We start from the raw sequence: 25,966 nt of genomic DNA, 5'->3' as shown, positions 1-25,966 counted from the left end.
CTTGAATGAACGGCAACTCTTAGATTCACAAAACTCAGGGCTTTCAGATAGGCATGCCCCCAAATGGATGGAAAATTTTCCTACCATGCTTATGCCCAGTGGCCTTACCCAGAATGACAAACAGAAACAAGGATCTTACATGAAAAATACTGGGTAAGCCACCTGTAAAAGACAAAACCTGTGGAAACACTAGACCAAATGGGAGTGACTTTACCACAAGAAAAACAAAAGTTGTTGATGGGAGTCACCGAAGTTAGTAAGGTAATGAGGAAACAGAAAAAACTGGTTGTATATCTACAAACAGCCAAGAGACCACCCACAAGGAGCCCAGCACCCCTTTCTGGGGTTCCAGGGCTCTCTTCTGGGAATAGTTGCCCACACATGGGGATCATCAATTTTACCCTCTGTCTCAAGGACTCATCTTGTGATTGGTAAACGTTGTTGTTGTTATGTGCCGTCGCGTCGGACCCGACTCATAGAGACCCCTCCTTGGGTTTCCGAGGCAGCATCACTACAGAAGTAGATTGCCCCATCTTCCTTCCAAGGAGTGGCTGGTGGGTTTGAACCACCAGCCTTCTGGTTAGTAGTCAAGTGCCTTAGGCACTACGCTACCAGAGTTCCTGGAAAACGTTAGGAGGAAACAAAACACTAGTCCTCTTCCTACCAATGCACATTGGCTTGCTGAGGACAGATATTTTAGGGTGCCTATATTTTAGGGTGCCTAGTCTGTTGTGAGGAGCTCTGGTAGCATAGTGGCTAAGATACTTGCCTGCTAACCAGATGGCTGGTGGTTCAAACCCACCAGCCACCGTTCGGAAGGAAGGTTGGGCAATCCTACTTCCGTAGTGATACTGCCTCGGAAACCTAAGGAGGGGTCACTATGAGTCAGGGCCGACTCGACGGCACACAACAACAACAACAACAGTCTGTTGTGAGGACATGACAGGAACCGGACAACAAACAAGGGCCTATGCTGAGTGTCAGGGAAGAGGTGCTGTCAGGATGGCCTTCTAGGTGGGTAGAGGATTTAGTCCCCAACATCCTCCTACCCCATCTCCATGAATCGAGATGAATGAGGCCTTAGAGTCCTAAGACACAAAAGTTGAGCAGTTCCCTTTCTGCAACAAACCAACCTGCCAATCAGTTGCCGTCGAGTTGATATCAACTCTTGGCAACTCCTTGTGTGTCAGAGTAGAACTGTGCTCCACAAGGTTTTCAATGGCTGATGTTTTGGAAATAGATCACCAGGCCTTTCTTCCAAGGTGCTGTTGGGTGGACTCAAACCGCCAACCTTTCAGGTAGCAGCTGAGCATATTAACTGTTTGCACCACCCAGGGACTCCCCCCTTCACACAAGACCGCTCAATCCTGTGAGAAGCACCAGAAGTGCCTGATTCATCATGGAGTAGTAGCCAGGGCAGGATGGAGGCTGGGGGTGGTGGGGGCACATTCTTTGCTGGAAGCTGCCCCTGCCCTGATCCAATGTCCTTTCAAATGGTTGATGCACTGACACGCATGACAAATCATTTTGGAAAGGTTTAATCTCGTGTCTAGTGATAATTGGCTCCTAAGTCTCTGGGTAGGTGCAGCAATTTTTGCCACACTGAGTTCACAAAACATCACCCCACCAGTCCTGGCACCAGGCTGGCAGGGTGGGACTGAGAGAGGCTAAGGAAGCACCTCACGCCTGGGGCAGAAGCAAGATGGGGCCACTAGGCTGGTCAGGGCCCATGCCCCAAGAGAGGACACACCCCACTTCTGCCCTTTAGTCGCTCCTCCTTGGTGAGAGAAGAGCTATTGGGAAGGCCCTGTGGAGGGTTTTGTCTGAGAATGGTGACCTTTTGGGAATGTATAGCATTTGGTTCTCACAGGGACAAGTTCAGCGCACCCTCAACAGCCCTGTCCAGTCCTCAAATCTCCCTGCTTCTAACACCCTGCCTCACAAGTGGTATAGAAGAAGGTCATGTAAGCCAAAATGTGGTGAGAGATCCGTCTGGTGGCCCCACTTGCAGCAGCTCCCATTAACACAGGTTGGTCAGTTGACTTTAGAGCAGCTGTTTAATTTATGAGTAAATTAATAATAATGTACCTAATAGTTATTGAGCAGTAATCATGGGTGTGGCATGTTTTAAAAGCTTTGTGTATATTGTTGTTGATGTTTGCCATCGAGTGGATTATAAGTCATAAGGACCCTACAGGACAGAGTAAAATTGCCCCATCAGGTTTCCTAGGCTGAAATCTTTACAGAAGCAGATTGCCATGTCTTTTCTCCCATGAAGCCACTGATGGGTTCTAACGGCCAACCTTTCCGTTACCAGCTAAGTGCTTAACCATTGCTCCACACAACCCACTGCCGTTGAGTTAGATCTGACTCATAGTAACCCCTCCTTGGGTTTCTGAGGCGGTATCACTATGGAAGTAGATTGCCCAACCTTCCTTCCAAGGAGTGGCTGGTGGGTTTGAACCTCCAGCCTTCTGGTTAGCAGTCAAATAAATGCCTTAGGCACTACGCCATCAGTGCTCCCAGGGCTCTTAAATCCCCACAGTAATCTTGAGGTTGTTGTTAGTTGCTGTCAAGTCAGTTCCAACTCATAAAGACCCTATGCACAATGGAACGAAACACACCCCAGTCCTGCACCATCTTCACAATTGTTGCTTTGCTTGAGCCGGTCGTTGTAGCCACTGTGTCAATCCATTTCATTGAGAGTCTTCTCCTTTTTCACTGACTCTTTATTTTACCAGGGACTGGTTCCTTCTGATGACATGATCAAAGTATGTGAGATGAAGTCTGGTCATTTTTGCTTCTAAGGAGCATTCCAGGTGCAATTCTTCCAAGACACATTTGTTCATTCTTTTGGCAGTCCATGGTATTTGCAATATTCTTCACAAAACCACAATTCAAATGCATCAATTCTTCTTCAGTCTTCCTTATTCATTGTCCGGCTTTCACATGGATATGAAGTGACTGAAAATACCATGGCTTGGGTCAGGTACACCATAGTCTTCAAAGTGACATTTTTGCTCTTTACCACTTTAGGGAGGTCTTTTGCAGCAGATTTACCCAGTGCCACACTCACTTGAGGTAGGTACTATTATATCTCTGCTTTACTAATGCAGAAGCTGAGGTGCAGTTGCCTGCCCACGTCCCCACTCTGCCAGGCTGGTTGCAGAGCCCTGGCCGGCGCCTCTATGTGCGTATAGCACTGCTCTGGAGATGTCCCACTGACCATTTGCCATGAAATCTCCCTCTACAGTTGGTTTTGGAAACAGCAGGAAAGGCCACTAGCCCATGAGAATACAACCTGGAAAGGAGAAGGTATTACCCCAGCAGTCTTCACCCTTGCTCCCTTGCAAGCATGGACCAGCAGATAGTGGCAAAAGGAGATGGCTACAGGAAGCAGGCCTCTCCCTCCTCCACCCTACACTCTGAACAACTGGTTTCAATAGGCCCTGTTCTTTCAGAAGAAGATAATACCAAGGTCTGTGTTTAAGACCAAAAAACAAGCAAAAGATCAGGACAGTACATTGAAGTGCATCCCCTTCCATGGTCCCTCATTAAGGTTTTTCCCATGACCTGCAGCACCCCCTACCCCGGCTATAGGTCAAAGGATATGGGCTTCACCTTCCGTTCTTCCTCATTTGCTCTTTCCTGGAGTACCAACCCCTTAAATCCCAGTACCCTTGACCTCTCTAAGGGCCTCCTTCAAAGTTGGACCTAGGAGTTTCATTGGTATTCTCTCCATCTCTTCCTTCCTCCTCTCCACCTTTGTTCCTCTCTTGATTCAGCTGCACTGTAACAGGAAAAGAGGCACTGGTTTGGAATTTCAGGTCAATTGAGATTGGCCCTGCTGTCCTTGGGCCTTCTCTTCCCAGAAGATGTGGGAAGAGAATGTGGTGAGTGACAAAGTTTTCTTTTAGTTCCTACATATTTTTCTCAGAACCTAGGGCCTTGGTGCAGTAAACTGATTCAAAACTGTGATTTTTTGCCTCATTGTTGGCAGAACATTAGCTATTAATGCATAGTGCCTGGAGCTAGGTGTGTTGGAGAATCAACGCCAGTAGACTACCCTAAAATAACTATGTTGCTGGTGCCCAGCCAGGGTCTAAGCAGGAACCAAGCCTTTGTACCAGAATGCAGAAGGCAATTCAGAGCCCCCACAGTCAAAGAATACCATGGCCTGTTCCATGCCCCCTACCCTGAAGGGGATGATCCTGGAACAATCTGAAATGGGGGAGAGGAGCTGGCCTATACTCATTCAGGCATCGGTACATTGGAAGATGAGGGGGGCAGCTCACCATTGCCCTCACATCCTACATCATTGGAAGACAACACCTGTTTGGCCCAAAACATCATGTCCAGAGCCTGATATTTGAGGGCCTGGGAGCAGGTCTCAGATGGGCTTTTGCCTGGGAGCAGAGCTTAACCAGACCCTTCTGCTAGAAAGCCAGGGGCTCAGTGCTGAATCCATTAGGAGTCAGCCCCCAACTCCCATCTAGGTCAGGACTGACTGGTTCCATCCATATCAACCTAGGCTCCCAGTGGCCCTTCTCTTGGGAAACATGTCCAAGGGCCCAGATCAAAGTGAAGGCTTCACTATGGCTATGCAGAACCAGTCTCAGCTAGCAGTGAGCCTCAGGAAAAAGGGCTGGAGGCCCTGGCTTTCTGGCCTCTCTCCCATACCAGTACCTGCAGCATAGTGCACACTCCTACTTACTGGCTGGCATGGGTAGCATAGGTTCAAGTAGTCAGTCTTTGTGCCTGGCTCACCCTATATAAGCTCTTCCCTGTAGTAGCATCTGGAGTCCTCCTCACTTTGAGGACCAAGGTGTGCCTGACCTAAGCCGTGGTATTTTTCAATTGCCTCATATGCAAGCAAAAGCAGGACAATGAATATGGAAGATCAAAGAAAAATTGAAGCCTTTGAATTATGGTGTTGGTGAAGAATATTGAACATACCATGGGCTGCCAGAAGAATGAACAAACCCGTCTTTGAAGAAGTACAGCCAGAATGCTCCTTAGGAAGTGAGGATGGCAAGACTTCATCTTACATACTATGGACATGTTATCAGGAAGGATCAGTCCCTGGAGAAGGACATAATACTTGGTAAAGCAGAAAGTCAGCAAAAAAGAGAAAGATGGATTGACACAGTAGTTGCAACAATAGGCTCCAACACAGCAATGATTGTGAGAACTGTGTAAGACAAGGCAATGTTTCATTCTATTGTACATAGGTTGGCCATGATTTAGAACCACCTCAAGGGTACCTAACAACAGCAACAACACTACTCTGAAAGTGTTTGACCAAGCCCTGGGCAGGCACAAAGGATGCCCGTCTAACCATTCCTGGCATTTTCCCATTCCCTGTGAAGTGGGGCAGGAACTTATGAGAAGTGTGAAAGCAATCCATTTCCATGTACCTTGGTTATCAGGTCAAAAGCACCACAGTACATGTACGGCTGACCTGCGGCCAAGCTGAGCCCCCAGCATTACCCTGCACAGCATCCAGAGAACAGTTCAAAGTCACTGATGCCTGATCAAAGCAGGCCTTCAGTTCTGGAAAAACCGGAAAAGTCACTTCTCAGATCTGGCAAACAAGATACCAAAGGACATCTACCTCTAATTCTTGCCCTTCCTTTAGAGAGAGGAAAAGAGAAAGCCTCTTTCTAAACGGCAACAGAGAAGGGCCTGCAACACAGGAAGATGCGGCAAAGGCCAGAGTCAGTGGGCACGGCCAGGGAAGGCCAAGCCCGGCCACTGTCCTATGCTGGCCAAATGGGGCCAGCCCCCGCTCTCTGGTGATTGTAGGAGAGTCCTGGCTGAGGCAGCAGGGAAAGGTTGGAGGCTTGAACTTGTGAGAACCTTAGGGCACCTGGCTCCCTGCCCCTACCTGTCACTGAGAACTGTCCTCACTATTCTGTCCCCCATAAAAACGTTAGGAAGTTGGGCAGGCTGATCTATAGACAGCACTCCAAACCTCACTGAACCAAAAGGGAGTGATGATATTTATCAAATTCAGAGTCTTGGACTAAGCCATGGACTTAATGACTCACACCCTCTGGGTTTTGTTTTGTTTTTTTACAGGGAGATTGGGTGGTTTTATTTTACACCTGCCATTCCATTTACTTAGCAGCTTTCTGTCCATTCCATCAGACTCCTGATTTGGCTGGTTTGGCTTTCCATCCACCTAGAAAAGCTTAGCTCATCTGAAAACATGGAGATTTTAGTCTTCACTATCTCTTCTGGACATTTTTAGTTTCTAGTAAGAAGTATCCTAGAAGCTCTGGTAGTATAGTGCCTAAGGCACTTGACTGCTAACCAGAAGGCTGGCAGGTCAAAACCACCAGCTACTTCTTTAAAAGAAGGTTGGGCAATCTACTTCCGTAGTGATACCACCTTGGAAACACAAGGAGGGGTTGCTATGAGTCGGGTCCAACTCTATGGCACATAACAATAATGTAATTTATGTACAGTGAAATATACAAAACAAAAGTGATGGGTTTTTTTTTTTTTTTTTTTTTTTTTGCAGTGCTCCCTCCCCTCCCCTCCCACTCTTGTCAACCAACAAAGAAAGTTTCCTTCCATATATAAACCTTTCCTTGAGTTTTTACAATAATGGGCTCATATTATATTTGTTGTCCTGTGATTGACTTATTTCACTCAGCATAATGCCCTCCAAGTTCATCCATGTTATGTGGTGTTTTGCAGACTCTACATTATTCTTTAGTGTTGTATAGTATTCCACTGAGTGTATGTACCATAGTTTGGTCATCCACTTTTCCATTGATGGGCACGTAGGTTGTTTCCATCTTTTTGTTATTGTAAATAGTGCTGTGATGAACATGGGTGTGCATGTATCTGTTCCTGTCCTGGCTCTCACCTCTCTAGGATATATACTCCAGGGTGTATTTTAACCAGCAGACCCAGGAGTGTGTGAGATCCTCAGTGGTTCTGAGCTATGCCTTCTTTATTTGGAGGGAGAAAAGGGAATCAACTCTTACTGAGGACTGCCAACCCATGGTCCTTTCTGCTGTAGGCAGAAGTTCACTGTGGGTGTGGGGTGAATGCAGAAACCAGATACAAAGAAATGCTCCCAGGACCCTGACTGTGTTCCCTGAGCAAGTCGCCTCCCCTCTCTGAGCCTCAGTGTCTTCCCAGCTCTGAGAAATTAGGTTTCTATGATTTTATGTTGCTTGTCTCCTAGGAGTTCTAATGCTTCAGGACAATAGAGCTTTCAATTTGACTGTACCCAGATTGTAGACTATCCAACAGAAAACAGCCTTAGCAACCTGCCCCCATCCCATCCCATTGCCCAATCCTGGTCCTGTGGTGTCAGCTTTCTTCCAGTCTGGGTGCAAATCTAGAACAGGTCCTAGGACTTGTCACTTTCAAATAATAAAAAGCCCCTGGTCACTTTTGCTCACAAAAAACGGTCTCACTGGAGTCCGTGGATGGTGTAAATGGTTAATGCACTGGTCTGCTACCAGAAAGGTTGGAGGTTCAAGTTCATTCAGAGGAACCTCAGAAGAAAGGCCTGGAGATCTATTTCCTAAAAAAACAACCATTGAAAAGGTAGCACAGTTCTAACCTGACATGGATTCATCATGAGTTGGAGTTAGCTTGACAGCAGCAGGTTTTTATGTTAAGTTCACAGCAGAGCTGAAACTACAAACCTATTTCAGGTGGCTTCCCATCCCACCCCTACCACAAAATGTGCACCCTACAAGTACTGGCTCTCAGTCTGATGTCACAGAGAGTGAGACACTGCTTCTCTATATCTCCCAAGCTCTTGAGGTGCTCTTGCCATGGAGACATGGGTGGCACTCTTAGGACACTCTTTCCAAAGAAAAGTTTCTCCCTTAATTCTCAACCATTCTTTCAGCAATTATATCTTTTATAGGCTAGAGATGAGGAAGCTAGGTTATTGATCTTATAATCAGTTTTTAGGTACTTCTTTGGCAAGTCCTGAAAAAGGGAATCTCTTCAGGCACTTTCTGGAAGAAGTTGCCTTTTGGGTTGTTGGTCAGAGAGCATTCTATATTAGCATCACGCTCCACAAGTGGAGACAGAGTGTTATAACACCAACTGGCTTGAAGTGGGGAGGAACAGCATAGAAGCTGGGGCTCCAAAATGAAAATTCCTTCCTGGGCGGGGACAGGGGACAGGCCAGAAGTAAAGACCTGGGTTGAGTTGTTGGGGGAGGGTAGAACATTGGACCTTTCCTACCCCGTTTGTAGGAGGGTGCACTTGTGAGTAGGACAGCCTCTGTAGCTCTGAGGATGCTCAGAGAGGTTGGGTCAAACCACCTGGGTTGGGCTTGCTTTTTACTTCCAGTGAAGATCCTGTAACTTTCAGAAGTCAGGAGCTCTGGGACAAGGGTGCGGGGCCAGGGTCAGGTTGCCGTGTTCTACTCTGAACTACTACATCTCCCAGCCTGGGAGTGGAGTGGAGCTCCACCTTGCTGGGCCTGGAGGCGAGGCACAGGTTTGATATCTGCACCTCCCAGGTTCTCAGGAGTTTAGGCACGGGAATCTGAACTGTGAATAATTATCAACTCTCTGGACTACAGATTTTAAAGTGGCTAAGTCACTTGCCTGCTAACCAGACGGCTAGCGGTTCAAACCCACCAGCCACTCCTCGGAAGGAAGCTTGGGCAATCCTACTTCCGTAGTGATACTGCCTCGGAAACCCAAGGAAGGGTCGCTATGAGTCGGGGCCGACTCGACGGCACACAACAACAACAACAACAACAACAACATACCCATCAGATGAACAGAAAATTACAAAGTCTGAATTTAGCCAAGTGTGGCAAAGATGAGGAATGATGAGACTTTATAGACTATTACTGGGAGTTGGGGAAGGTCCAGGTTTAGCCTGAAGCCTATAACATTTTGGGGACTCTATTTATGAAAAAATGTAAAATTAAGTAGGGTCTTGGAAGGGGACCAAGCAAGTAGGTAGGGGTCCTGCACTGAAGCTTCATCAGCTTCCCACACCCTGGAGTGTGTAGATTGGAATAACCCTTCAGACAGAAATGTGGTAACCCCTGGGAAAGCTGAAGATGAGTATAACTCATGACCCAGCAAGTGAAATTCTCCATATGGTCCCAGAAGAAGCAACTTGTAACTAAAGAATGTTCTTCGCAATACCATTTGCAATGGCAAAGCAACAAATGAGATTCGCCAAAATGTCCATCAACATAATCAACTGTATAAACATGTAAAAATCTCAAAACATAGAAATGCATAAAAAGGAAACTACAGAACAATATATACAATATTATACTATTTTCATGATGATAAAAGCACATAAAACAAAGTTATGTGTAGTTCATAGATAGTTAAGTGTGCGGTAAAGGTGAAAACGGTGCTTGGGAGTAATGACTGTACATTCAGGCTATGGGTACTCTGGGGATGGAGGGCAAGGGAAAGGATGATAGTGGGATACACAGGGGGCTTAGATGCCACCCACATTCTGAATAATACAAACAAGTAATGCGAAATATTGATTTGACAAGGTTGAGTGGTAGTTACGCGGGTGCCCATAAAAAGTATCGCATACACTTTTTTGTAGTATTTGAAATATTTCGTAATTTTAAAAAAACTCTCTCAGGAGTAGCCACCGCCTCCTTGGGCCTTTTAATTCTCCACTCCTTTTCACTGAGTTGTGCAAATGGTTAACACACTCAGCTGCTAATCAAAAGGTAGGAGGTTTGGAAGAAAGGCCTGGTGATCTACTTCCCAAAAACCAGTCTCTGAAAACGCTATAGAGTAATGTTCTACTCTTGACACACATGGGGTTGCCATGAGTCGGAGTTGACTGGGCAGCATCTGTTTTTTTTTTTTTTCCCACCCACACATTGAGACCACATGCAGTTTTTTATACATGATCCACACAGAGAAAAACTTATGGTATAGTCTGCTCTATCTTCTCTCTTGTAAGCCCACCCCCAATCTAGAGAGTTGGAGATGACAAGCGAAATGTCCAGGCCTCTTGGGAAGTGGTGGTGGGGTGGCAAGGGCCCAGGTAGAAGTGAAACAACTTCTAAGATAGCTAAGAGGGAAATGATCTGAGGAAGGAGAAAGGATTTCTTTTTTAAAAAAATTTTATTGTGATTTGGGTGAAAGTTTACAGAGCAAATTTATTTTCCACACAGCACTTCATACACACTTTGTCTCATAATATTGACTGCAATTGCCCACAATGTGACAGCTCTCTTCCCACTTACTCCCTATAGTTACCTCTTTCCTGTGTCCTTTCCTATGCATTTCTGCACCCCCTACTGCCAAGCTATCTCCATGTGCAAACACTGCCTTTCTGTTCTCCATGATTGATCATTCTAAGGAGTATATCTATTTGATGTAAAAGTTCACCCTATATGCCTGTTTATTGTTTGGGTGGAAGCCACGGGAGTGAGTTCAGTTCCAGACCTGAAGGGTAACTAGGGGCCATAGTCTCAGGGTTCTCACCAGGCTCTGTCAGACCAATAAACCTAGTCTTTTTTTTTTTTTTTTTAAATGATTTTGAGTTTTGTTCTACATTATTCTCCTGTTCTATCCAACAGAAATGATTTCTTCTAGAAGAAGCTTTTAACTACTTCATTTCACAAAACTGCCCTGAAAGAGCAAGTTTCCACTAACAAACACATGGATACACGGCTCTGAGATTTCCTCCACTCTCCTGCCCCTTCCCCTTTCATTTGGATTGGGTGGGATCCTGCAGCCTCCCCTGCAGAATAACCCTGCGTAGCTGGATTGTTCCTACTTCCAGTAGCATTCCTTCTGGTGGTGTAGTGCCTAAGGCATTTGAGTGCTAACAAGAAGGCTGGTGGTTCAAACCCATTAGCCACTCCTCAGAAGGAAGATTGGGTGATCTACTGCCATAGGGATACCACCTCAGAAACCCAAGAAGGGGTCACTGTGAGTCAGATCCAACTCAATGGCAGTAAGTTTGGTTTTTGTTTTTGGTTTTAAGAAGAGGCACAGTGCTGGGAAGCCTTGCATCTATGAGGCTAGGCCTATGACACCTGCCCATAATCTGAGCCCAATTCTTGTGAGGGAAAGAGGAAGGGGTGTATCAGAGTCTTTTGCAAAACCATGAAGCCCAGGTAACACATCCTGTCCACGATTCTTGCTATTATCTCCCCAAATAGCTACAGACATAGAGTAGGCCACTCATTAGAGCAATTTGAAAGACACCCGGAAGACCTTTTTGTTTTTTGCTTAAAAATCTCTCTCTCCCATCACATTACCTCTTTGGTCATGAAACTGCCTTTTTAAATACACCAAGATCTGAGGGAATAACTCATCAGTTATTCTCAAGTTGTGGACATTGTATGTTCATTTTCAGAAATCCAAATGCATGCAAGCACAAGCTAAGAGCTGATAGAAACACCCAGAAAATCCATTTGGGAACAGAATGTTCCAGTGGGTGCTACAGGGCTCAGGGGTATGAAACATTCCTGTGGGGGGTGGGGAGTGTCTGTACCTGCCATGTGCTTATAACAGCTGGCTACTACTATTCCAGGTTTTGCCTGGCAGCCTTGAACATGGAACAAACCCTGGCCAGGAGGCAGAGTACCTGGCTGAAAAGCTGGCTGACCTTAGGCAAGCCCTTGCTCATTCTGCACCTGGGTGTCTGTGGTGGTTAAGTTTGTGTGTTAACTTGGCTGGGCCTGGTTGAGTGGCTGGGCAGCTGAATGTAGTTATTCCCCATAGTGAGATTGGTAATTAACTCCATGGTAGAATCTATTGGAGCAGCTGAGTAGCTGCTTTGGGTATGTAGTCTGCTTCATGTATATTAGAAGCAGCTTTGGGAATGGTCTCCAGCTTGTGGCACACTTGAACCCTGTATGTAGCCGAGTCGTTGTTTAGCTGCCTGCCATGCTCTGCCGATCTTGGGACTTTTAATGGACTTGAATTAATGGCCTGCTGTGTGGTTTGGTAACACTGAGACTGCGCCTTCTTACTTGTCAACCTTGGGCTTGTCAGCCTCAGCAGCCAGCAGCTGAGTGAAGAAAAGCCTCCAGCTTCAGTGGACTGGGAGCAGGAGGCAGAGCTGAAGCCTAAGGTTGAGGGGCTTTCATCCAGCCCCTAGAGCCTGGCACTTTGAACTTGGACTTAAAGCCTCCAAGCTGTAAGAGAATAAATTGTTTGTTAAGGTCATCCCATTTGTGGTATATTCCTGTCAGAGTGGCACTAGGTAACCAGAACAGTATCCTTGTCTATAAATGGTGGGGCTAGACTCAGTGGTTTCCCAGATTTCTTCCAGATGTCATTTCCTTGACTCTAGCTATCCCCAGGATTTGAAGTCACTCCAGATAGGCCTAAATTTGGGCTCAACTCTGTCCACAAGTTCAATGATACTTATGCTTCCTCTTCTCCCAAACCCTCCACAGATGATGTCCACACCTCCATTCCCTTTGGCTTTCACACCTTCCTGCCTCCAGTCAGACAAGAAGTTGGGGTCTCGTTTTTAAATAGCCAGGTTCTGGCTTTTTCTTTCCCAATGAACTCTTCAAGAAGCTGCTTCTGTGGCTGGAGCCCAGGAAAAGATGTCCTGGCGGCTGCAACTGCACCACACCCATAGCATAAATAAAACACACAAACACCCATCCCTGGTAAGGGCCAGTGGCCCCCAAGGAGCTAAGGGTGAAAGAGGTTGGAAGCCTCCCCACATAAAGAGCACTTTACCAGGAGCCCACATTAGGAAGCATTTTCCCATAGTCACAGGTAGCCGCTTCAGGCTCCCGCAGGCCAGCCGGAAAAACCACAGGTACCAAGGCCTTCCTACAGCTCAAGGTCAGCCAGGGCACAGGGACCTTTCCTGCCAGTCTTCTCAACACCTCCTCCACCTCCTCCACACAGGGCAGAATGACTGCAGTGGAACAATGACCTTTATTTTTATCATTCCCAGATCAAAGTTGTCCCAGATATATTTACTAACTAGAAACTTTAAAAGACCAGAAGAGAACAATATGATTCAGCTCTTCCTATGACACCCACCCTGTCGCCAAACTTCGGTTAGTAATGCTCAGGCTTCTTTTGCTGATTTTTTTAAACGAGATCAGGTCATAGGAAAAATTTGGCCACCCCTACTAGGACGTTGCTGTCCAACAAGGGCGAAGCGCGGCGCGGAGATGAACTTGCTCTGCGCTGCTCAGGCGAAGTAAGTCCAGGTCCACGGCTTTGGGAACTGGTGCCCAACAGATGGACACTGACCGGTTCCTAATATCTGACCCATGTTTCAAATTAGGTTTTCCACCCAACTCCTGGCGACTGTTTCCTTCACAGTCATCGGTCTAGAAAGGGCTAAACAACTCAGGGGAGGGGGCTTTCCCGAGCTAGTTCCTTTAACCCACCCCTATCCCGATGCTCCAGCGACCCTCTCAGCTAACGCATCCCGCTCAGACCGCGATGCGATCGCCCAGAGGGAGCGCCTGGAGCAGCCCATCCCCGACCTGAGCGCGGGGCGTGCGAACCACTCACAAACTCGAAGATGAAGAGCAGGTCGGGGAAGGTTGTGAGGACCGCGAAGTCTCTGGGCAGGTTGCTGCCACCCGACGCCGCTGCAGGGGCCATGCCGGCGGGCTAGGGTCGGCCTCTGGACGGGACGCGCGCGGCTCGGGCTCCGGCTTTGCGCTGACCGCTTGCTTGCTGTGCACAGCCCAGTGACCCGGGCGCCCCCGCGAGCGGGTTAAGAGCTGGGGGAACCAGGGGCAGAGGAGGGAGGAGCCTCAGCCACCGCCCGCCCCCTCCCCTCCCTAGTGGGCAGTACGCGCCCCAGGCAACCGGGTCAGAGAGCCACGGGCGCAACCCTGAAGCACAGAGAGGGCGCGCCGCCGGCGTTACTAACGCGGGAGGACACCTGTCTCACCTCTGTGTCCCCCCTCCCAGAAGAGGGGAAAAAATTTAGGCTTTACGCTTTGCAGGAGTTAGAAATCTCATAAAAAGTATCGAGGGTGATAGCTGTTTAAAAACAAAGGAGAAAAAGAATAAAGAAATTTCTGGTCTAGGAAAAGAAAAGAAAAGAAAAGAAAAAAAAAAAGCAAAGTTCATGGAGGGGAGGGCTCCAGCAACCGGTTGAGGCGCCAGGCTACCTTCTCTGAGAAGGGGGTAAATTTCCTCTGTTGATGGCCCTTCCAGTCCCGTGGATTCGATCCAGACCTGCCACAGCACCACCACCACCAGCCTTTTTCTGGGACTGGCAGTGGCAAAAAGGAGTCTCCTGCTGAGGCTAAGCAGTTCCAGGAGCACCTTTCCCAGAGCCGGATCCACGATGCGGGAAGAAAGGGTCGGTGGCCAGAGCGGGTCTCAGGGCCGCCTCTACAGACCCTCAGCCGGCAGCCTCGGGCAGGACTGTAATCCACTGAGAACTCGGACGCAGATAAACACACCCAGAGGAAAGACGAAGAGACCCAATTTAAGAACAGTTAAAGCGATGGCGACTAGAAGGGTGCCACGGTGGGAGGTTTCAAGGACCCCGTTATTAATGGTTATTATTCTCTGGTAGCATAGTGGCTAAGACGCTTGCCTGCTAACCAGACGGCTGACGGTTCAAACCCACCAGCCACTGTTCGGAGGGAAGGTTGGGCAATCCTACTTCCGTAGTGATACTGCCTCGGAAACCCAAGGAGGGGTCGCTATGAGTCGGGGCCGACTCGACGGCACATAACAACAACAACAACAACATTCTTAAGGGATGGATCACTTGTGAAGTGGGCAAAACATGGGAAGCGCCTAGCCAAAAATGGTTTTTTCCTGCCTTTGGCGGAAGGTGGAATCCCACGCAGGCCTTCGTAACTGGGGGAGGAGACCTATCCCACCTTCGGGTCTCACCTCTCACCGTGGCACCCTTCGGGTCGCCATCGCTTTAACTGTTCTTAAATTGGGTCTCTTCTTCTTTCCTCTGGGTGTGTTAATCTGCGTCCGAGTTCTCAGTGGATTACAGTCCTGCCCGAGGCTGCCGGCTGAGGGTCTGCAGAGGCGGCCCTGAGACCCGCTCTGGCCACCGACCCTTTCTTCCCGCATCGTGGAGCCCGGCTCTGGGAAAGGTGCTCCTGGAACCTCTCGATCTCCACGGGAAACTTCTTTTTGCCGCTGCCAGTCCCAGAAAAATGTTGGTGGTGTTGGTGCAGTGGCAGGTCTGGATGGAATCCAAGGGACTGGAAAGGCCATCAATGGAGGACATTTATCCCCTTTTCAGAGAAGGTAGCCTGGCACCTGAGCCGGTTGTTGGAGCCCTCCTCTCCATGTCCTTTGCCTTTTTTGTTTTTCCTTCTTCTTTTCCTGGACCAGGAATTTCTTTATCCTTTTTCCCCTTTGTTTTCAAATAATTATCACCCTCGATACTTTCCCTCAGATTTATCTCCTGCAAATCCTAAAGCCTCACATTTGCTCCTGTGCCCTGGCATGCATAGAGGAAAAGGGCCACTCAGCCCCCAACTCAGACTCCCCGGGCACTTTCTTCTGGCTTCACTTATAGCTGCTGGTAGCAGGGTAGAGTTCCCTCTCTGAAGTGGGACTGTCCCCCTTTCCCTTCTAAACAGCTCTTCTTCCTCCCTAGTCTCTAAGGAAGAGCCTGTGAATTTGAGGGTGTATTTTCCAAAGCAAAATCCATGCCCATGAGCTGACCATTACGACATTTATGCTGGATGTTCATCTTCCTGACTGGATTCTATCCTCTGAAAGGCATCCTGCTCCCTTCCCATCTGCCTGTCTATCATATCCTTGACACCTAATTGAAGCCCCAGCCCATGGTAGGTGCTCAGACAGCAGTTGCTCAAAGCCAACATGGACTGCAGCTTGTCCTGACCACAGGAAGAAACGGAATGACCTCGTTTGAACATAAAGAGTAAGTAAAGGTGGGTCCGTCTTCATTTTACAACAGAGCTTCTCCAGGTTGCTCTGAGACAGTTGCTAATGATTGGGGCTGTTCATATTTGTAAGAAGTCCAAGACCTTACTTTCAGTTCCATGAAACCAAAGCCAAACACACTATCATTGAGTCATGATTCATAGCAATCCTATAGGACAGAGTAGAACTGCCTCATAGGGCTATAAATCTTTACAGAAGCATATTGCCTCATCTTTTTACTGCACATCGGCTGGTGAGTTTGAACCACTAAACTTTTGGTTAGCAGCTGAAGGCTGCTCCACCACAGCTCCTTGGAAAAATAACCTGGAAGAATAGGTAGAGCACAAGGCATTTTTAGAGCAGTGAGACTATTGTGTATGGTATTGTAATGGTGGACACATGACATTATGCATTTGTCAAAACCTATAGGATAGTACAGGAGTTCTGGTGGCGTAGTGCCTGAGGCATTTGACTGTTAATCAGGAGGTTGGCAGTTCAAACCCAACAGTTATTCTGTGGAAGGAAGACTGGGCAATCTACTTCTGTAAAGATTTACTGCCTTGGAAACCCAAAGGAGGTCACTATGAGTTGGAAGCAACTCGATGGCAGTGAGTTTGGTTTTTTGGTTATAGGATGGTACAATACAAAGAGTAAACCCTACAGTAAATTAAGGACATCAGTTAGTAAATGCTTCGATATTGGTTATCAGTGGTAACAAATGCACTTCATAAATGCAAGATGCTAATAATGGAAGAAACTGTGGGCAGGGGAAGGAGTATTTGGGAATGCTGTACTTTCCATATAATTTTTCTGTAAATTTAAAACTGCTTGAAAAAAAAAAGTCTGTTAATCTAAAAAACAAAACCCAAAAATAAATGAACAAAAACCCCAGTCTTACCCAATAATAACTCATTGCAATATCCTCAGTCTTCGCAGCAGCACAGTGGGTGTGAATGTCATGGCCAATCTGATAGGCTGAGGTGGGTTTCTGTTAAAATAATAACATGCCTTGGGCAGGTTAGGAACCCAATACAAAGTAAAACTAGAAAGTGATGATTGTTGTGTGAGTCCAAGGGAGGAAAAAGTCCCCTCCAGCTTTTGTATGTTGTGGGAAGGGAGACTATTGAGGAGGAAATGGTTGAGGGAAAGGGTAAGTAGCTGCCCAAGGCTGCACAGCTCATGAGTGATGGAGCTTGAACTTGAACCTGAGTGCTACTGTGCTTCCAAAGCTGCAAGTACTGATTAAGACCATGCTCAAGATGGGCAATTGCTTATTAAATGGCATGTTCTGTGGAGACCATCAGCAGTCTCTCAAATCCAGTCTTGATGTTCATCTCAGCCATATGCATTGCACATTTGCTTCCTGAGACATCCTGGTCTGGCTGACAGGGCCCCAGATTGGGAACCCAAAGGAAGTTGGTGGTCATCATTCCCACTTATGGATGAGGAAGTGAGGCACTTACCCAAGGAATTTTAATTTTGGCATAGTGCCTAAGGCATCTGACTGCTGACCAGAAGGCTGGTGGTTCAAACCCACCAGCCACTCCTCAGAAGGAAGATTGGGCAATTTACTTCCTTAGTGATTCCGCCTGGGAAACCCAAGGAGGGGTCTCTATGAGTCAGATCCAATGGGAGGGCAGTGAGTTTGGTTTTTGTTTGAACAGATACTTAACCACACCTACTGATTTCCGTCCACAGTATGAAGCAACAATGACACCTGCTGGGTGGATGGATGAATGGCAGTCATGCCGCCTGGGCCTCAGGAGGACAGAGGGAAGCACCTCATGAGTGCCTACTAAGTGCCCAGCTCTGCAACAGGCATGTTGCCCACATGTCCTCATTAAATCTCACAGAGCCTTTCTGGTAGATGTTTCCCACCATACAGGCTCAGAGTGGGGAGGTGACATGCCCAGGTCACATGGCAGGCAATCAGCAGCACCCCAGTTTTGGCAATCGGGGTCTCTTGATTCCAAAAGCTATACTCTGTCTCTACTGCCTCTGAGCTTGTTGCATAAAATCCATTTGAAAACTAGACATGGTGGTTGCTCACCAGAGAACTGAGCTATGAAGGCAATTTGATGAGCTGATGAGGCAGTGTGTCCCCTGCTGCATCTGGTGGCAATGTGGCACAGCATGCAATTGTTGTCTTCCTTAAACTCTTCTATGTTTTCTCTTCATGTTTTCTCGGACCAGGGAGACTTGACCCTCTGCCACTGCCTTGGAAAGCCATCACTGAGCTCTGAGATTCTGAGCACACCTCAGGGACTGGCATTGCTTGAGTGTTGTGGGGGTTGGGAGTGAGAGGAACTGGGAGTAGGGGGACAGAGTCCCTGCTCTCTGGGAGAATTCCATCCAAAAGAGAAATCACATCTGGAGTCTTCTGAGTCTTGGTCTTCTCTGGGCTGGGCCTGCACTAGGTGCTTGCCAATCACTGCAGGCCAAGACTGAGGGATGAAACATGCGTAAGTCTTTCTACAAGGTTAAGGTGGAGCAGTCTCCACTTCTGAGTGCCTCTTGGGGGTGGCCAGCACTGAGCCTGCCCTGAAGATATAACTATAAAATGAATGGAGACCCCTGTCTCCATTTGTATCCAATCAGTAAAAATTCAGTAAGTGCCAGGTTGAGGGGCTACCCTGGGGGCAATATGGACATGATTTCTGTTTCATCATTGCATGTAGGAGACAGTTATCAGGCAAAAACCACACAATAAATGTCTAATTACCAACAATGTTTGGTGCTGGAATGGTGCAAGGAGCCTGTAGAGCATCTACCAGTGCAAGCTGGCCTGACCTAAAGGTTGGGGGTGTCTGTGGGAAGAAGTGACCCTAGAGCCAGTGAGGAGTGGTTAACTAGGTGGAGGAGGAATGCAGTCTCAGCAGGTTTGGAGCTGGGCCAGATTGCTCCCATGTTAAGCACCTTCCTTCAAGGTTTCACTTAGACCATCCCTCAGAAAACCTTTGTTCTTGTTGCTAGGGGCCATCGAGTCAGCTCTGACTCATAGTGACCCTATGTACAACAGAACAAAACACTGCCCAGTTCTTTACTACCTTCACTACACATCAAAACTAAAAACAAAACAAAAAAACTCACTGCCATTGAGTCGGTTCCTACTCATAGTGACCCCCATTGGGTTTCCAAGGCTGTAAATATTTACTACAGATGTAGATTGCCCCATCTTCCTTCTGCAGAGTGGCTGGTCGGTTTGAACTGCTGTCCTTGTTAGCAGCCAAATGCCTTATCCACTATGCCACCAGAGCCCCTTACTACACACCAGGCAGGGGGAAAGCCAGGCTGATGTAGGAACAGGATGTGCAAAGGCCCTGGGCCATCTCCTGAAGGAGGGTCTGTGACACTGAGGAGACTTAAAGCAGAAACAGATCATTAACAAGAGTCCAGAGGCATTTGGGTAGGAAGAGGAGGCAGAATTTAAACAGCCACAGGGCAGAAAGAAAGAGGAAAAGAAGAGGGAGACAGGTCTGATACACACCAGCAGTTTGAGGAGGGTCTGTGAGGTTGAGTTTGCATGTGCAGAAAAAAGGGAGTAAGAATGTGCCAGGCCAAGGGGATGGCTTAGTCAATTCCTGGAGGCAGGAAGGACTTTGATATGTGTGGTGAGCAGGGTGGCCAAGGCCAAGGGCTGTCTGGGCTCTAGTACAAGGTGAGGGACTATGAGCTTAGTCATTTTTCCCTCTCAGCCCCAAGAGGAGCAGCCCCTCCTCGTGCCTATGTGGGGCTCATCTTCTCTGCTCCAGAGAGGGACCAGGCCCAGCATCTGCACAAAAGAGCACAAGACCTGCCCAGTGCGTTGCACCACGAATTTGGCCCAAGTTACCCAAAACATCGGGAAATATGCACAGAGCAGGGCTGGGCCAATGAGTCCTAGGAATGCAGTCTCAGCAGGTTTGTGGCTGGGCTGGCTTGTTTCCATGTTAAGCACCTTCATTTGCGGTTTCACTTAAAACACCCCTCAGATAGCCTTTGTCATACACCACACTTCCTTAGTCCCTGAAGCAGTTGTCGAGTAAGTATCAATACAGCAGATATATCCTGGAATGACCTCTGCTCCCAGCCCTTTTCACTCTCAAACTCACTCTTTCCCTCCAAAACCTTCCCTGTGGGACTGGCCCCCTCATGTATGACCAGGAACCCACCTTCTTGAGATACTACCTGGTATTCCAGTCAGGAAGAGAGGAACGGTAACCATTCACCCACCACTGACCACAGCAGTAGGCTCTCTCCTGCTCAGAGTGGGAAGAATACACCAAAGCTTTTCTTCAATCAGTGAGTGTTATACATTCTTCCTCCAAAACAAAACAAAACAAAAACAACAGAACCACTTGTCATGGAGTCAATTCCGACTCATAGTTCCGCATGTGTGTCAAAGTAGAACCTTATTCCACAGGGTTCTTAGTGGCTGATTGGAAGCAGATCACCAGGCCTTTCTTGCAAGGTACCTTTGGATGGATTTCAACCTCCAACTTTTTGGTTAGCAACCAAATGTGTAACTGTTTGCACCATCCAGAAACTTCATGTTCTTCTTAGCATTACTGTTTTCTGTCTGAAAAATACATTCACACTTAGAAAGCATAGAAAAGGAAAAACTGTATTAATCCCCCACTTCCCAATTCTTCCAAATCAAGACAACCATTTTCATCTCTGCTCATTACCTTTCAGAACTTAAGTAGAAGCAAATTCTGTTTCTTTTCTGAGCTCCCATTTCCACGTAGTCACTCGTCCATTCATTCAGCCTCAAATGCAACTCTGAGTTCCAGGCCTAGAGCTGCCTGAGCACAAGTAACTTGCTGGACAGGAAGGTGTGTGTGCGAGCCTCTGTGGTAGAGGTGAGGCCATTGCACCTATAGGCATCCTGGGCTGGGTTCCTCAAGGCCCTTGCCACAGCCAACGTGCGTTCTCCTCTGTGATACTCTGGGGGAAGGTAGTAGAGTCCAGCAGATGCCAATGTTTCTTCAGTCTTTGGAATGCTTGGCCAATGCCAAGAGCTTGGAATAGTACCAAAGAAACAAGGGTATCAAGATCATCCCAGAGGTATCTGAATTGACCCAAGGATACTGGAGATCAGGAACAGCATGAGATCAGAAAACAAATTGAACCAAACAATATGAAACCAGGAGGAAGACAATCTTTGGACAGAAGAAGAATGAAATGTTCTTATGACCAAGAACCAAAAGTATTGAAAGAAAAAGTCCAAGCTGCACTGAAGGAATTGGCAGAAAACAAGGTTCCAGGAATTAATGGAATACCCATGAGATGTTTCAACAAACAGATGAAGCACTGAAGACTCTCATTCATTTATACCAAGAAATTTGGAAGACAGCTGCCTGGCCGACTGACTGGAAGAGATTTGTATTTGTGCCCATTCCAAAGAAAGATGGTCCAACAGAATGTGGAAATTATTGAACCATATCATTAATATCATACACAAGTAAAATTTTGCTGAAGATAATTCAAAAGCAGTTACAACAGTACATAGACAGGGAACTACCAGAAACTCAAGCCGGATTCAGAACAGTATGTGGAATGAGGGATATCACTGCTGATTTCAGAAGGATCTTGGCTCAAAGAAAAATATAACAGAAAGATGTTTACCTGTGTTTTATTGACTACACAAAAGCATTGGATTGTGTGGACCATAACAAATTATGGATAATACTGCAAAGAATGGAAATTCCAGAACAGTTAATTGTGCTCATGAGGAACTTGGACATAGAGTAAGAGACAGTTGTTGGAACAGAACAAGGAAACAGGGCATGGTTTGAAATCAGGAAGGGCATGCATCAGGGTTGTATCCTTCATCATACTTATGCAATCAATATGTTGAGTAAATAATCGAAGAAACTGGACTATATGAAGAAGAACATAGTCTAGTTAGAGGAAGACTTATTAATAACCTTCAATATTCAGATGACCAATCTTGCTTGCTGAAAGTGAAGAGGACTTGAAGCAGTTACTGGTAAAGATCAAAGACTACAGCCTTCAGTATGAATTACACCTTAGCATAAAGAAAACAAAAATCCTCACAAGTGAAGCAATAAACAACGTCATGATAAGTGGAGAAAAGATTGAAGTTGTCAAGGTTTTCATTTTACTTGGATCCACAGTGAACACTCATGGAAGCAAGTCAAGAAATCAAAGGATGTATTGTACTGGGTAAATCTGCAAAAGATTTCTTTTAAGTGATAAAGAGCAAAGATGTCAGTTTGAAGATTAAGGTGCACCTGTTCCAAGCCATGGTATTTTCAATTGCCTCATATGCATGTGAAAGTTGGACAATGAATAAAGAAAGCCACAAAAGAGTTTGAATTGTGGTGTTGGTGAAGAATATTGAATGTACCATGGGCTGCTAGAAAAATGAACAAATCTATCTCGAAGGAAATACCACTGGAATTCTCAGAAGTGAGAATGGCCAGACTTCATCTTCTATACTTTGGTCACATTGTCAGAAGGGACCAGTCCCTGGAGAAGGATATCATGCCTGGTAAAATAGAGTTCAGTGAAAATGGGAAAGACCCTCAATGAGATGCATTGACACAGAGGCTGTAACAATAGGCTCAAGCATCACAACAATTGTAAGGATGGCTCAGGACCAGGTAATTTGTCCTTCTGTTGTACATAGGGTTGCTGTGAATCAGAACTGACTCGATGGCACCTGTGGTAGTTAAAGTTGTTTGTCAACTTGGCTGGGCCTGGTTGAGTGGCTGGGCACCTGGTGGTAGTTATTCCCCATGATGAGACTGGCAATCAATTCCATGGTGGTATTTACCACAGGGATTTGGTCTGCTTCCCATATATAAGAAGCAGCTTTCAGAATGGTCTCTAGCTTATGGCACGCTTGAACCTTGCATGTAGCTGAGTCATTGTTCAGCAACTTGCCATGCTCTGCTAATCTTAGGACTTTCAATGGACTTGAATCAATGGCCTGTGTTGTGTGGTAACATTGGGACTGTATCTTTTTAGTTGTCAACCTTGGGCTTGTTGGTCTCATCAGCCAGCTGCTGTCTGATCAAAGAAAAACCTCTAGCTTCAGTGGGCCAGGAGGAGGAGGCAGAGCTGAAGCCCAAGGTTGAGGGGCTTTCACCCAGCCCCTAGAGCCTGGCACTTTGAACTTGGACTTAAAGCCTCCAAACTGTAAGAGAATAAACTCCTGTTTGTTAAAGCATCCCATTTGTGGTATATTCCTGTCAGAGTGGCACTAGGCAACCAAAACAACACATAAAAACAACAACAACATGGAAAGTAGTAACAACTTGTTAATTCACATCTCAGTCCCCAGTGCTGTCATAGACCCTAGTCCATGGGAGTAGGAATGAGTGTTTGTAGAAGAACAAGGGAAGAGGGGTAGGAGAAAAAGAAGAAAAGAGGGAGGAAGGGGGAAAATAAGCCAGCTTCTGGGAAGCCAAGGGGCTGGCACACTCCACAGAGCTGTGTTCTCATTGATTTCCTAAACCGTGGCACTAAGTTTGTCCTTTGGGTGCATTGATTTCTGTCATAATGTCAAACAGACTCATTTTCCAGCTGTGAGGCTAAGGGAAAAGGAAGGAAATCTCTTGGCTACCTGGGGCTTGGTCTGTAACTCAAAGTAGCAAAGCCCTCAAAAAGGAAAGGATGAGGCTCACCACTGCTCCACCTGAATAATAGAGGAGGAAGCTCCTAGAGAAGTGCACCCAGAGGTGCTCAGGAAACAAGCCTATAAAGGAAAGGATGGGCACCAAGCCATAGCCATTTGGGAAGAGGCCCTGAGCTTCACCTGTCCAGCTCAACTGGTTTGGGGAGCAGTCCTGACTCTGCAGAACTGACCATTGATTCATGGGAAATGCTTCAGGCCATCACCTCCAAAATCCATCTCCTCACAAGCCCATCAGTTTCTGTAAGAACATTCCATTCTTCTTCTGCAGCAAGGACTGCCCTCCCACTCACAGTGTCATATTCCTCTTGATTGAAGTTTATGGTTTTATTTGTTTTCTTACGCTGTTTCTGATCTACAGGATACTAAGCCAATTCAGAGACTTCTGGGCTGGTCCTGGTACACGTTTTTCCTTGTATCTCTGTTTGTTTCTGTTCCAAGTTCTTTTTTATTTTTCTGTTCCAAGTTCTTGGCACTGGCCAATCCAGCTGACCCCATCACCTCCCAGACCCAAGACCTCACAAGCTCCATGATCTTCCCAGACCGTCACTTCCAAGACCCCATTACCTCTCAGATTCATCACCTCCCAGACTATATCACATCTTCCAGCCTCCTTAGAAAACATGGAGACCATAATCCTGGCCCTACTAGGTTCTCTTAGATATGACATCCTCTCCTTACCTCCCCCTACTTCTTATCAGTTGTCCCTTTTGTGGGAAAGGATGACCTTCTCTCAAAAAGGCCTTGTATCTGCATTCACCTAGCACAGGATCAAGTCACCCAGACACATGAGGTCTGTGTCCACACTGCGGGGTACCACACTAGGATTAGAAAAGATGCAGTAGCCATCTGTGTGCTGACACAGGAGGATGGCGGGGGAGCTTGTCAAGTGAGAAGAAGGAGCTGCAGACCAATATGTAAAGCATAATCCTTTTTTTTAAGAAAAAGTTTATGAATGCATGGATAGAAAAACACCTGGAAGGGCAGAAACCACACTTTCCACTGGGGATAGGACTCAGGTAGGGTGGAGAATAGAAGAGAGATGCCATTTCTTTAAATAGTGAACATAGACTATAAACTTGCAGTTGAAGAGCCCATTAAAGGCAAGTACAGTCCTGTCTCCAGCCTGCTGACCTACTGGTCAGCTGAGAGATCCCTTCATTCTGCTCTGGGAGGAACATGCTGCAGAAAGCCGCTGGCTGGGCATAGGTGACTGCGGACTTCAGAGCTCTCCACTTCTGGGAACGTTATTTTTCCTCTCACCACCTTCAAGTGGCCTCTTCCTCTAAGAGACAGGGCCAGAAGTGTGGCTGGACAGGGATGGCTGCACATCTGAGGCTGAGGAGAAAGAAGCATGCTTGCCTGGAGGTCTCTGACTGGAGAGCACCAAGCTCCCCTTGCTTGCTTGGTCTGCCTTAGGCCATTAGGTTGTCAAAGATCAAAGTGCCTGACAGTTCTGAACCTTGGCTTTCTCTTCCATGTGTCATCTTCCACAAAGACAACCATATACTGGGCCAAGGCTGTACCCCAATTGTCTCACAAATGCCATATCCCTCTGGTCCCATGTTGAGTATACAACAGACATCAACAAGAGACTTTGGAGAGCCCTCTCATTACAGAAAATGAACTTGGGACCTAGGATGAAATCTCCCTTTTGCTCTATACTTCCTGTGTAATTTCAGACAAATTTATTGACCTCAGTTCCCTAGTCTATGAAATGGTGATAGTCATCCTTCTTTCACTGGGCTCTTAGTGGATTAAATGAGATCATGGGTGTTGAGTGCCCTTTGCAGTGTCTGGCATGAGATAAACCTCAAGACATGGAAGCTGGTATTGACGCTAATAGATGCTGACTGGGAATCATCACTGTCATGCAGGTGTGTCCTTTCACATACCTTTACTCCCAGAAGAAAAGCTTTTCTCTCTTATTAAGGTGTGACTCCCACTCCACACCTGTGTCTCCACCTCATTTCCAGGTGGTCACTTCCTAGGCCTGAGGCTGTTTCTGTCCCTTCCCCTTCAAGCAAGTAGAAGTTCTTATTCTGGTCACTGCAAGAGCCACCACACCATGAATTCCTGTGACACGGAAGATGGGCAGGCCATGAGACCCAACCCCACAGTTAGTAACCAAGCCTAAAACTAAATTGAAGGCAGACACTGTATGAATGTCATTGTTGCCTAACTTTGAGCCCTTAAAGGGGACCCTCATGCCCTCTAATGCTAGGGAAGGAAAATAGATCCAAAAAGGCAAGAGTGGTCATCAGAAAGTAAAATCCCTTAAAAGTTTTCTTTTTCTTTTTTAAATTTTTTATTGTGATTCAGGTAAAAGTTTATATTCAACAATTAATGTCCATTTTGTTTTGTGGCACTCAATTTTTTTTTTAAATAGCTACATTTATGTAGGGTTTGTATGAAAATCATTATATAATGGGATCATTGTGTACATTTGATTGGCATCTTTTAAATGTTTATT

General features: G+C 46.6%; 1 protein-coding gene across 1 annotated transcript in view; it reads right to left on the bottom strand.

Annotated features, from left to right (window-relative positions):
* Window positions 1-13,577, bottom strand: part of MAL (mal, T cell differentiation protein) — a 36,046-nt gene extending 22,469 nt beyond the window's left edge. Inside the window, exon 1 of the mRNA XM_007959422.1 lies at window positions 13,485-13,577. Within this exon, the coding sequence (XP_007957613.1) occupies window positions 13,485-13,577 (93 nt within the window). The remainder of the gene's footprint in view (window positions 1-13,484) is intronic.
* Window positions 13,578-25,966: the final 12,389 nt, after the last annotated feature.

The sequence above is a fragment of the Orycteropus afer genome, unplaced genomic scaffold (assembly GCF_000298275.1).
Source record: "Orycteropus afer afer isolate SDZICR_OR568_19922 unplaced genomic scaffold, OryAfe1.0 scaffold00017, whole genome shotgun sequence".
Lineage (NCBI taxonomy): Eukaryota > Metazoa > Chordata > Mammalia > Tubulidentata > Orycteropodidae > Orycteropus > Orycteropus afer.
This window is presented reverse-complemented; position numbering and strand designations above follow the sequence as displayed.